The 13,024-nt window shown below is 38.0% G+C and overlaps 1 protein-coding gene across 1 annotated transcript in view; it reads left to right on the forward strand.

Moving 5' to 3' along the window:
- The first annotated feature begins 7,003 nt into the window (after positions 1-7,003).
- Positions 7,004-13,024, forward strand: part of LOC117436199 (forkhead box protein L2-like) — a 33,558-nt gene continuing 27,537 nt past the window's right edge. The window contains exon 1 of the mRNA XM_034062916.1: positions 7,004-7,636. Within this exon, the coding sequence (XP_033918807.1) occupies positions 7,004-7,636 (633 nt within the window). The remainder of the gene's footprint in view (positions 7,637-13,024) is intronic.

Here is a 13,024-nt window from a genome sequence, read left to right on the forward strand (position 1 = left end):
CTAATTTTGCATTGTTAAATTGCACATATGGAACTATTTTTAGATTACCAACTTATGTTGCACAACAGATTTATCATATTACATAAATAAATCTCTAATTAGGATGTATACATCATCAGGTAAATAGTTTCTGTATTGTAAACCATTCCTACATATCTTTTTAAAGCCATGTTTTTACTGTATTTTCAGGTATAAAAGGGCAATGCCACATACTGCCCTGGTTTCATACCATGATAACTCAGTGGGCCAGATCCTAGGGCTGCTAGCTTTTTTTAGCTATGGACTAGCCATCATAACTTAAATGAACCAGGAATGCACGAAACCTTAAAGTGAGTACACTGGAGATGAACATGCAATGCTCCATTGTAAATATGTCTGAATTCACCACTAGATTATGAAATCATCTAGTGCTTGACTGCATTTAGCATCATCCAGCCAAATGGAGAGAAAAGCAACTCACAGAATTAACTTGTATGGCCAGCCGTGAAACAAAAACCCTGTCCCACAGAGCTGTAAACAAGAGGAAGAAACACAGTGCACTGCTTAAAGGGTTTTCAGCCTCTGTACAGGACATTGTCCCATGATATAAAATAAAACTATGGCTTCTCAATTGTCCTCAAGAATCAGTTAGCATTTGGCTTTTACTTTTATGGCATCCCCTGCATGGAAAGATGCAGTCTTTACGGTACAAAGATCATGAACTCAAATGTCACAATTTCCCTTCATATTATTTAACCTCTCCTGTTTCCCCCATATCTGTCTCAAATGGTAAGCCTAGATTATAATGTAATGGCACAGTGCAAGCTAATAAATATAACAAGCCACATCAGAGACTGACAGCATTAGTGGACTCGTCAAAGATCTCAGCACAGGCTAGAAACCTAGTTCTTCACTCACATTTTCAAATGGCTCAGGTCTTGCAGGCCATTTTGAGTCCTTCCCATAACCACCACTTCTGCCTGCTCCCACTTACTGCTCTGCACATAACTACAAAGATGATTTGCCACATGCATGTTTTGGCTTTCTACTGTGTGAATTAGCTACAGTTTGGAAAATGAGGCTTCCTGCTCTAGAGGCAACTCGATTTCTTCTGTCAACACATAATCTAAGAAAATATCACTGTAGCAATTATGCAAACAAGGAGAACTTATTTGTGACACTGTTACCCTAATGGTTACACCTGTTTCTGTGAAGAGCCATTTCTGCTTTCTCATTCTGCATGTTTCTTTAGAAAAAGCTGCATAGACAAATAGAAATGGGAAGGTAAATTCCCAAATGGACTCTGGTGGATCTCAGAGGTAAGAGGTGCAAGCAGGAGGAGGGCTGACCACCAAATGTGCTCAGGAGGAAGAAGGGCATACCTTAGACCAAGACATGCTTTGAGAATGAGTTCTAGTTGAAAATCAAAGTAGTATTGATGCTAGACTGTAGGAAAACAGGTTAAAGTTTGGTTAAAGAGGGGTTTGATCCGTTGATTTGTTGTTGTTGTTGTTGTCATTGTTGTTGTAATTTTTTTTTTTCTTAATGCTTGCTGAAACCAAACTGTGATTTGTCTTGGCCCAGTCGAGCACTAGTTCAGTTAAATTAGACCCTTTCCATTGGCTTCAGCGAGTAATAGGATGGACATTCTGCCTAAGCCATCAAACAAATCACTTCATGCAATTCCAAGGGCTGCTTAGGAAGGCAGGATGGGCAGCAGGATTTCTGAAAACAAAGATGTATTCAAACACATTTTTTTTCTTTTCTTGAATTGAGTAATATTAGCAACATTAATTAACTCAGATTTTTCTGTGTACCTGTAACTGTCTTTTCATTCATTGAATTAAAATCCTTTACTTCTGGGTGTAAGGAAATATTGGTACCAAGAACCAATAGGTTATTTAATAGTTTAGTCTAAGAGGTACCACTGAGCAGCATTATCTAGTGAGAGAAGCAGCATCTACTTAGTAAGGTCAGTTAAAATAGGAAATAGAAAAATGTTGTAGAAGAAATAAATAATATAAAATAGGAAAAGATTCTGCCTTCATACAGGAAAGAAATGCTAGTGTTTATAAAGGTGCAGGCCAACAAGCATAGCTGAGAACAGAGGAAGGCTCTCTTGCAGAAAGCAATTTCCAATCCACAATCTTCACCTATTTCAGTGCAGAGGGGTAGAAGTTTATCTCTGTTCTTCACCTGAGTTAGGTCTTACCTGGACAATTTGTACTGGGTCAAACTTTTCATGATGATGCAAATATTTTATCAAAAGCTTATATAGAGTCACACCACAGCAAGCATTGTTATACTTACAAGAGCTGCATTAACTGTTTCTATGTGTGAAAATATTTTCGTGGAAAATAATAAAGTTTCTCCTTTGCATCTTGCAAAACGGTGCCCAAAATACCTAGGAGCAGACAACAGACGATTTTCTTTCAGACTGTAACAGCAATGGGTAATTTTAGAACATTTTCATGGAATAACTTCTCTATTCACTTCTTCTCTAAAGCCTCATCTTCAACTCAAATGTCGAGTTAAGACAAATGGTTTCCAGGTGTCCTTAAACACTAAGTAACAGGGGAAAAAACAGGTAGAACTGAGGAAGAATGTGTAGATAATAAGACAGCTCTGTATGGGGTAGCTTCTCTGTTGAGCAGCATAGTAAGAACATCACAGAGTTAGCAGGCTTGGGACTTAATTAAAACACACAGCAGAGCAACAAAACCAATAACCAAACAGACCTTTAATTAAAAAATACTTGCACCTGCCTATGTTTTTGGCATATCTATTATTAGCACAGGCCAGCTGATCTTTCTTGGTCTTAACTGGAAGGATAGAGAATATACCTTTCTGTGTCAAATGAGAAACAATTATGTCTTAAGCACGAACTAAAGATGAGCAGTATAAAATCTGGTTCCACTTGGCTTCCTAACAGTGTATTCCCTAGTGTCCTAGAAAACTGCACTTCTTCAGCAGAGACTATGAGATGTATTACTTTGCTGCTATTAAATAAATCTATTAGGATAAGGCACAAAAGCATTCTCTCCTTGCAGAGGAACACTATTCTAGCTGACTGTTGAATGGTCAAAAGTGCTGAACAAGAGGTAGAAGAAAGATTTTAAAGGTTATATTCTTCAGAAAAAAACATTGCTGCATAGTGTGGGACATATTTTGAAACAGCAATTCATTCTCAAAGCATGTAGAGCTAGGGAAAAAAGCACAGCATTTCACTTAAGCAAGAGTTTCTCTCTAAATTCAACATGATTGAAGTTAAATATCAGTAATAAAGGCTGAGTGAGGACAAAGGCTGCCCTCAATTGTTTTCTGCTCTTAGTTATAGCTTGCATGCACTGTCAGAATTTTTTAATGAAACTTTGTCCAATGACTGCAACTGGTCTCTGTGACCCAGAGTAAAATCCAGCTCATTGTTTAAAATTTGTTCTGTTTTCATACTGCCAAGTAGAAAAAAAAATGCAGTCCTTAAATATATATAAATGTATATAAAAAAGCATTAGTATTATTATAAGGGGATAGCCTGCATTCTCTCTTTAACCTAAATTGAGGACAGAAAGTTAAACACTGACAGAGAAAAATGCAATCTTTGCAAAGTTAAAAATCAGAACAGATTATATTACTGGAAAAGAGTTTCCAAATACTATGGGTTCTCTACTCATCTTTTCAAGGCAAAACAACAAACAAGTTAACGAGTTGGCTGATAAAGCTAGCACATTCTATGCTATGGTGTTTTGTGAGAAATCTCAGATTTCTAACCATCCAATGTTTTAGCAGTACTATAGAGACTACAGAAACAAAAATGGGGTTATTTGTAGAAGAGTCTGCTTCCCGGGTTGGAAAAAGTCTATATAGTAAGAGTAGACAGTAAGCTTTCCCTGCCCTGTCAGATAAAACCAGACATTGAGCTAGTGAAGGCAGTTCTTCCTCTAATGTGAAATCTTTGCAGACATTTCAGGCAGTGACAAGAAATTTCCCACAAAGAGTAAGGATAAACCATGAATTTGCCTTATAGCTTTTAGAAATAACCTTGACTTGGGGAAAGAGAGAGATGTTCACCCTTTCACCTTTGAAAATAGGACTCAGAAGAAAATAAAAGTTACTTATAGAAATAGCATGGAGAAAGGAGGAAAAAGCAAGATACCTGGAAGTATGGGATTAGTAGTTTCCTTGAGGTCATATCTGGGAAAAAATACAATCTTTGCCTTGAAAGAGTCCAGTGCAGAGCCACAAAGATGATGAAGGGAGTGGAACACCTCCCTTATGAGGAGAGGCTGAGGGAGCTGGGTCTCTTTAGCTTGGAGAAGAGGAGACTGAGGGGTGACCTCATCAGTGTTTACAAATATGTAAAGCGTGGGTGTCAGGATGATGGAGCTAGGCTTTTTTCAGTGATATCCAGTGGTAGAACAAGGGGCAATGGGTGTAAACTGGAGCATAGGAGGTTCCACGTTAACATCAGGAAGAACTTCTTTACTGTAAGAGTGACAGAGCACTGGAACAGGTTGCCCAGGGGGGTTGTGGAGTCTCCTACGTTGGAGATATTCAAGGCCTGCCTGGACAAGTTCCTGTGTGATGTACTCTAGGTTACCCTGCTCTTGCAGGGGGATTGGACTAGATGATCTTTCGAGGTCCCTTCCAACCCTTGGGATTCTGTGAGATTGGAGATTTTAGCCCTTCCAAATGTAGCTCTTCTTGCTCACACTTTTATCTTTAATTCCCTGTAGGATCTTCCTTTACTCATTGAAAGGATTGTTCATCTGTTCAAGTATGGAGCCCTTTCCTACACATTTTTTCTTTCTGCTTAGGGTTTGAGTTCAAGTTTCACATGGTCAACCTTTGGGCATTTAGTACATTTAAATTTTTAAACTCTTCAGTCTGGTTTCCCTTAATAACATCAGTTTCCTCAGTTTCTGAAAACCTGCCCTTAAGCTTGAAAACTGTAATAATATGGTTTTGCTTGTTCTTGATATAATTTGGCTATTTGTAAACAGTCAAAGGGTAGTGTCAGTGCCTCGTCCTTCTTTAAAATCCTCTCCATTTTCAAAGTCACTACTAAAATAGCAGAAACATGTGATTGATTCTGTGTTTCTTTCTTGAAGACAGGGGGTAAGGAAATAGATGATCCTTGCCCAGTGAGTAATATTTGTTCTCCAGCTCCATAAAACCACAAATCTCAATAGAAATAACCTAATAATCTAAAGTGGATCCAGTATTTTGAATCAAAATCAGACTTTCGATGTTATTATTTTAGGAAACCCTTTAGGCATGATCTACTAACAGTTGCAGCAACAGAAAAGGGATGATTTGTAATAAATAAAGTGCCAGATCACACATTTCAGAGTTAATCTCAGTAATTCCTGCTATGATATGGCAACCATTCTGCTGCAAATAAGAGGAGAACAAACTGGGTAAATTAGTCATCAGACAGCTATGAAAAGCCACCAGTAGTGGAGAGATGATGGCAACTTCGGGATGTGCCAAGCAGGGAATTTCTGGTGAAGACAGAGCAGGAAAAATGAATGCCTGCAAAATAAATTATTGTTGAGACTTTGGACCCAGGAAAAATAATTAGTATCTCATCAAGTCATCATTAGGATTTTGAAACAGACAAGGTTGTTCATCCCATTCATCCCATTCACAATGGTTAGTGAAAAAGTCATCTATTAAATCTTGTAAGCAAGAAAGTGGCAATTCTGTCTGTCAGAAATGCTGGATAACCCATATGAAGTACAGCATTACACTGAGTCTTTTTCCTGATTTAAAAACATTGTGGCTGCCAACTGAAACATAGGCTGGTGGATGTGAAAGCCTGAGAAAAGACTTATAAGTGTCCAGTCAAGATGACCAGCCCGAATGAGAACTTCTGCCTGAGCATGAAAGGGATCAGTTTAATGGATGCCCCTGCCAGAATTAGCATCTATAAGGAAGCAACCATGGATTATTTTCAGAACCCATCAGAGCCTGAACAACATCAACTTCAGCCTCATAAGGTTAAGTCTTTGAGGCCGCTGATGCCTCAAAACACAGATCTCATTTGGGACTACATATTTGGATCATCAAAAGTTACCCAAAAGAAGGCAATACGTGTTCTTTCAAAGCTTCTACCATTTTATTTTGTTTTGTTTTAGAACATATTTCAACATATTTAATTACCTTTCTTGACTAACCACAGGATGAGCCTCTTGTCCTTAACGGTGTCAGACCTCAGAAGGCTGAGGGCAATGGGAAAGTTCAAGGCACAGCTCATGCTTTGAGGGTCCCAGAGCACAGTGCTCACTTGCTCTGAGTGGTACTTGCTCCCTCAAGTGGTTTCCTGGGTCAGCAGGACTGGCCACATGCGTACTCGTCATGAAAACTAGTTGCACAATTGGGATCAGAGAGTTAATAAGAAAAATGGGGAGTAATCTGTTGAGGTTCTGTTCTATAACTCCATTTTACCAAATATATGTCCCCTGCAGCTACAAAATTTGATAGCAAGTTACATTTCATGTGCTACTTTCTTTTAGTGCATAAAACAAATGTTTATTGTACTAAATACAACATGTTTAACTAAGTGTAAAACACAGGAACCAACATGTTGGTTTCAATTTGTTCTGCATATCACTGGAGGGTCTAATCCTTTCACAACTCTATCTAGCCACCATCACTTTCTCATTAATCATTATGTTTCAATGGGGAACACTGAAGGGTGTTTTCACAGATTATAATGAAGTGAGAGGCTAACGTCATGGTCTGTTTATCTTCATACTTAACATAGTATAATTATTTTGTATTTTTTTTTTCATTCAGCCAGGACTTGCACCTTGACTTTTGTAAACACAGGCAGTTCAGTTTTCATTGTTAAGGATGTTGACTTAACAGAGTATAAAATAGGAATCTGGGTACGTGTGAGCACATTTAAAGTCCAACTTTCATTTCTCCTGCTGGTTATATTCACTGGACCAATTATTCAACTGACTACTTGCAGCAAAATATCTGAACACATAAACTAAATGCTAGATTTCAGGCTGCCATAATGAGTGAAGACTCTTCTGAAAAAAGTGAAGGAAGTCTAGACATCTGTACAGCAGCAGGAGAAGAAGGAAAACTCGTTCACAGGATTCCACCTCGAATCCCCAGTTCCCTCATACATGCCAAAAAGGGTCTTTCTGTGACCGTGGATGAAGCAAGATTTCTGGAAAAACCACCCCTATCTTACATAGCCTTAATTGCAAAGGCAATTCTCTCTTCCCCTACAAATAAATTGAATTTAGCTGCTATCTACAAATATATTGAAGATAACTTTCCTTTCTACAGGAACAAAGGTCGAGGCTGGAGGAACAGTGTAAGGCACAACCTTTCACTAAATGACTGTTTCATCAAGGTGGGAAGATGTGAGGATGGCAAAGGAAACTATTGGAGTATTCACCCATCAAACTTAAATGACTTTGTCCATGGGGATTTCAGGCAACATCGAAGGTCACGAAAGCGGGGGCGTTTAAAGGAGCTGGAGCATTGCCTTGCTATGAATTATTTCGTGCCATGGGGACACTATCCTTCCTACCCAGCACCACACTGGCTTTACCAAACACATTATTTTCTGGATCCTCTGTGGAAAATGCTGAATGCTGACAGCCTGCAGTTTGTGCATGAATATCAAATGTGGAATGTAAACAGTGATTCAATCATGGGGAATTTTTCACCTCCACTGCAGACTGAAAAAACACATGGCATTTCTGTGGACTGGTTTTATGGATCTCCTGCTACTTCAGTTATGCAGCAAAACATTTTCCTAAATATTCAACAGGGTTTTCCTAATTCTCTTTTATTTTCCACTCAAAAGCAGCAGCAAAGTGAAGCATTCAGACACACCTGTAAGTACTAGAAAGTATTTGAAGTACAGTAACTTTGCAGGCAGGCTGGGAGTCTGTCAAGATAACAAGGTATTAATATATCTTGCACATATTTGAGCACTTGTATATGTTTAAAGACAGCAAAAGAACTTATTTATGCAAGCCAGAGATTATGAATGAGTGTATTAACTTTGAACTTATAACAATGAATTGTGGTTTTAAATTTCTACTGATCAATGGCCTGCATAGGTTATTTTTTATAAGAGTAAATCCATTAGCACTAACAATATTTTTTTTAAGTTGTCCTGTATTAATCATATTACTGTTTACTACTCTGTTAGATTCAAATTAATGCGTATGTATGTGTATTTATAACTATATATTCAAACATTTACACCCATATATTTACTTTCATACCTCGTAGAAAACATTAATTTTTCTTTTGTCAGTTGTGAATTTCTTTGAAATGCTATTTGTCACTTCCCACACTGCTGGAAATACTATGTGAGTTATTCTTCTACTCATTTAATTGTATATCTTGGTTAAGACTCACTTAGCACTATTAATTCTGATGTCTTGTACTGATCAAAAAAAATCACTGTACATTTATGTATCTTTAGCAGTTCGGTGGATACTGCTTTTGTTTAAATAAATGTTCAGATGAATAAATATCTGAAGTGAAATAGGATTCCAATATTATCTTTAACATGTTTTTGAGTTCAGATCTGGTTCTTCGATGCATGGCCAATACTAATAAACCTACCTAAATGACTAGTTAATGACAGCATGACTAATTACAAGTTTATCCATTTAAGAAATTTTAATTTTTCAGACAACTTCACTTACACAGAATTTCTTGAGCTTATATCTATACTTTCAGTTTACACTGTAATATGTATGTACATGGTTGTTTTCACAGCCATAGAGTATATTGTGAGAAACATCACTCAAATAGATTTGAGTAGTAAAGACACAAAGACCCGGTTGTGCCTTAGTCATGAAGAGCCCTCATGTGTGGACAAACCCTGAGACTTGGACAAAGATGGGGAACATGGGGTTCACGTTTGGCCAGATGACGACACTTGGGTTGAGGAAATGATGGAAATTAACGGAGCTGGGACAAGGAGCCCACACATGCTAAGCAATGAGCTATGAGAAGCTTGAGGAATACAAACTGTGAATGCCAGGCAATTACAATCTGACAAAAAAATAAGGCTAAGGATAAGAAGAGTTTGGGCAGGTTTGAGGAGCAGCAGGTGGGAAAAGTCATTGCCTGCTACAGTTTATGTATTGGAACACCTGGGATGGAATTTCATACAGTTCTTCAGCTGTCAGCAAATTACTTTAAAATTACACAAAACAACAATTAACTCCTGTTTGATCTCGCTCGCTCCATTAGCTTCCTTGGCAAAGGCTTGTGAAGTGTACCTGAGGACATTCCTAGAAGGACATAATGCTATTTGACTTCATCTTCCCCACAAAGAGTCAGAGGAGGGGAGTAAGGGGAGTAGGTGTTAACATGGCACTTTTGTGACTTATCACCTAACAGGACATCCTTTAAGCCTGGAGTAACCATTTCAGTTTGCTATGGAAAAAGAATTGCATTTTAACAGATTAGCGATGGTGGAAACATGGCATGTACTAAACCACACACATGCTTTCAGATCCTCACCCCAGTTTCCTGTGGGAATGCAATAAGAGCAACTCAGGAGGAGGAGACATTCCTCTTCTCAGATCTTATTTGAAGACTACTTTGAAATAGTTTTCATACCACAGCAGTACACGTACCATAGCCTGAGAACTCCCATCTTAGATATTTTCAGTTTGATCATGTAGCTGTCAGTATGCTTTTTTATTTTTTTTAATGTGTTTTAACTTTTTCTTTGTGTGCATAGCACCTGAATGTTGCAGCGGAGGAGGATTCTTTTTATGTAATGAGCAATTCTTTATTTTGTCTTCATCATTCAGTGGGTATCTGTAGCTTTCTTATTTTGCATAGTTCAAATATGCTTCTGAAGACAAAATTATCCAATCCCTATTTGATTACAATCCTTCAAATACATAATATAATTTACTTTCAAAATAACCTGAGAGATGAACATTTTGAAACATAACGTATAAAAGACTCAGTTTGGACATCACATTTGCGAAATTACTGTGTGTCATTTTCTGTGCTCAAAGCTCAGCTCCCACTGCCCTGGCTTTCAGCTATGAATGTTCAGAATATTTCCAGTGATCTCAAGCAACAAGGAAACCAGTGACCATTGTCACCAGTCCAGAAATACTGCGGCAGACGAAAGAGAGCAAGCCATCTCTAGAAGGCAAACTGCTGCTGCCATAATATAGACAACCCTTTTTCTGCTGGTAATCCTTAACTGAGTTTGCTAAATACCTTCCAACTTCTGCAACAAAACCTGCTTCATGTAATTAGAATAATTTAATGAAGCATCTCTTCATCACACAATTCTAACCAATCTACAAAATACTCCTACTTCGGATATTAAATGTAGCAAGAGAAAAAATAGACTTTTTCATATAATTAAAGGCAATATTGTAATGTCTTCAGCTGAGGTAAGGGCCAAGTTAGGAATGCGCTATTTAGACAAGATGCCATTTTTTTCCCTAGCTTCTGAAAGCTTGACATTGCAATCTTAATAATGTTTTTCATCACAGCTGAAGGGGTAGGGTTAGTATGTCATTTTGTGATGAAAATGTCAAAGTACTAATTTGCAAACAAGTTGAAGTAAAAATTTAAAAGCAATAAGAAACAAATCAAGTTGTGTATTTTATCTGAATTCCAAACCCAAAATCCACTTGGCATATGAAAATAAATAATTTTCTGATCTTGAAATATCATCCTACAATTAGAGGACATTAAATTTCTGATACAGGAAATTACCATGTAATGAGAAGACGGAAAGGTTCTTGAAAATTAAGTGGATGAATTACATGCTTGTACGGGAATGTCTGAGGCAGTACATGTGGTGCAAGGGACTCCTTTAGAAGCAAAACCAGCAGTTACAAATGCTGAATTACAGAATGTTTGACAGGAACACAATATCCAAAAGCTGCGTGTTGACAACTTCAGCATTTTCCAGCTGAAATGCATTACTGAGGTTGATAAAAATGTCAGGCAGTCCAAATCTCAGCATTTTGACCATTGTCACCTCTGTTCTGCCCATAAGTAAGGCAGAGGTCATCTTTTTTAGAGCAGATCTACTTTTGGAGTACCCAGATGAAATGCCAGCATATGACATAAAGCTGGAATGGAGGTCACGTACGCTCTCATAAATAAATACTGCCAATTGCTCTCCTCTTCTTTTTGCACTAAAGAAAATTACTTCCGCCTGATGAAATTATGTTTGAACCATACATTTGCTAACACTTTCAATAAACTGTGTCTTAATGATAAGCAGTAAGAGAACTAGGCCTGAACATGAGAACCTTTTATTAAGGTTATTACACTTTACAGGTAATAATTTTAAGCCAGATAATAACATTGCCTTTGCAGTTGACCTTCACCAGTTTATACAAATATTTATTCTAAAAGTGCAATAAAATGTCTCAGCCTATAAAGCCCAGAAAGTTAGTATACAGTTTAATTTCTGATACATTTGCTTCCTGGCACAACTGCTGAGTCTGAGATTGTCTTCTTTCATATTGAAAATAACCACTGTCCAGGAGCACAAATAAAAGCTTTTTAGAAAAAGAAGCCTCTGAGCTGTATAGCCACTCAAACTTACGTATAATAATTTATGCTTACCCAATAGCCATCCATTTCTTGTACTCTTGTCATGGAAGACAACTGTCCCCTTTGGAGTTAGCAGAGCACAGATACCTCTTCCACTCTGGTGAGGCTTGTGTACAGGGATGCATGAGGGTAAGTCAGGTTTGGCCTGTAGTGACACCATGAGGGGAAAAAAAAGAAAAAAAGGAAACACTCAAGGCCTCTGAAAATTGTTCTAGTGTCATCAGAAATGAGATTATGAAAATGAAAATGCCCCAATCATACAGCAACAATACAGCATCACTGTACGACACAGCAAGGGTTGATTGGTTTATATGTGCCCTCTTGTACCTACACCTTTGAATTTCTCTGAAGCGTAATTTTAACCAGGACATTCCCAGGTTTGTATTAGCTGACCTGTGCATGTTAAAATAATTAAATGTTTGTAACATTCTTAATCTAAATGATATGCCAAATAGTGATAATAACTTACAAATCAATTGTTGTGCCAAATTGATCGTGCAGACCTGGGTCAAAAATCACAATTTTTGTACTAGAAACCAAGTTTTGAATCTTTTTAGCCAACACAGACTCCTGATCAGGTGCGTCCAAGCACCAGAGAAATGCCCTGGAAGGCCCGTTTCAAATGGCTGAAAGCCACCATGGCACGCTGTGTACTACCTTGTCTCAATGTTGCTTTGGCATAGAGGATGTGACTGAAAGCTGGAGGTCAGATCTTCTGTGATTTTTGCAGTTCTATGCATCTATGTTTAACTCTGTTTAGGTAGGAAGTTGTATGTAAAATCCATGAATGGTTCCTCTGCACCTTACCTGCTCCCAGTACAACTGAGGACCTGAGCAGCTGCATTAACTATTTCATTTTCTTATCCTCCTTCTCCAGTGTTTACTCTGTCCTTATGTACCTGTGTTCACTTTGCAGTCTTCCAGTTCCAATCTGAATTTCTCATTTCAGGTTTCTTGTGCCCCAGCCCTATTACCTTATGTATTGCTCAGCCAACACTGTCAAAGCAGAACCCTGCATCCCAATATTCCTAGTTCATCAGAGACAGAACAAAGCTTATGTCAACACACAGGAATTAGACTTGAACAATTATTCTAAGAACAATGTAGAAAGATTATATAGAGCCTGATTCCAATCTTACCAACAACCATGGAAACAAGAACTAGTTTAATTAGAAGCACAGAGCATAAGGTTAGTAAGACTCAAGCTTGTGGACTTTGTTTCAACCATAAGACCATACTGTACTAATTTTGCTGTGCCCCGGACAGGTTTCTCAGCACAATGTGTAGCAAACTTGTGTCAACCTGGTAGCTCAGCAAGCCAAGTCTCAGTTAAAGCACTTGCTCCTGGGAAGTTGTCTCCAGCTAGAGCTGTCAGCCATTCAAAAACTCTCTGGAGCTTTAAACACTTAGCATTTTTATTTAACTGGTTTAACATTCGTTTTAGTACACACTT

Source organism: Melopsittacus undulatus, chromosome 5, assembly GCF_012275295.1.
Source record: "Melopsittacus undulatus isolate bMelUnd1 chromosome 5, bMelUnd1.mat.Z, whole genome shotgun sequence".
NCBI lineage: Eukaryota > Metazoa > Chordata > Aves > Psittaciformes > Psittaculidae > Melopsittacus > Melopsittacus undulatus.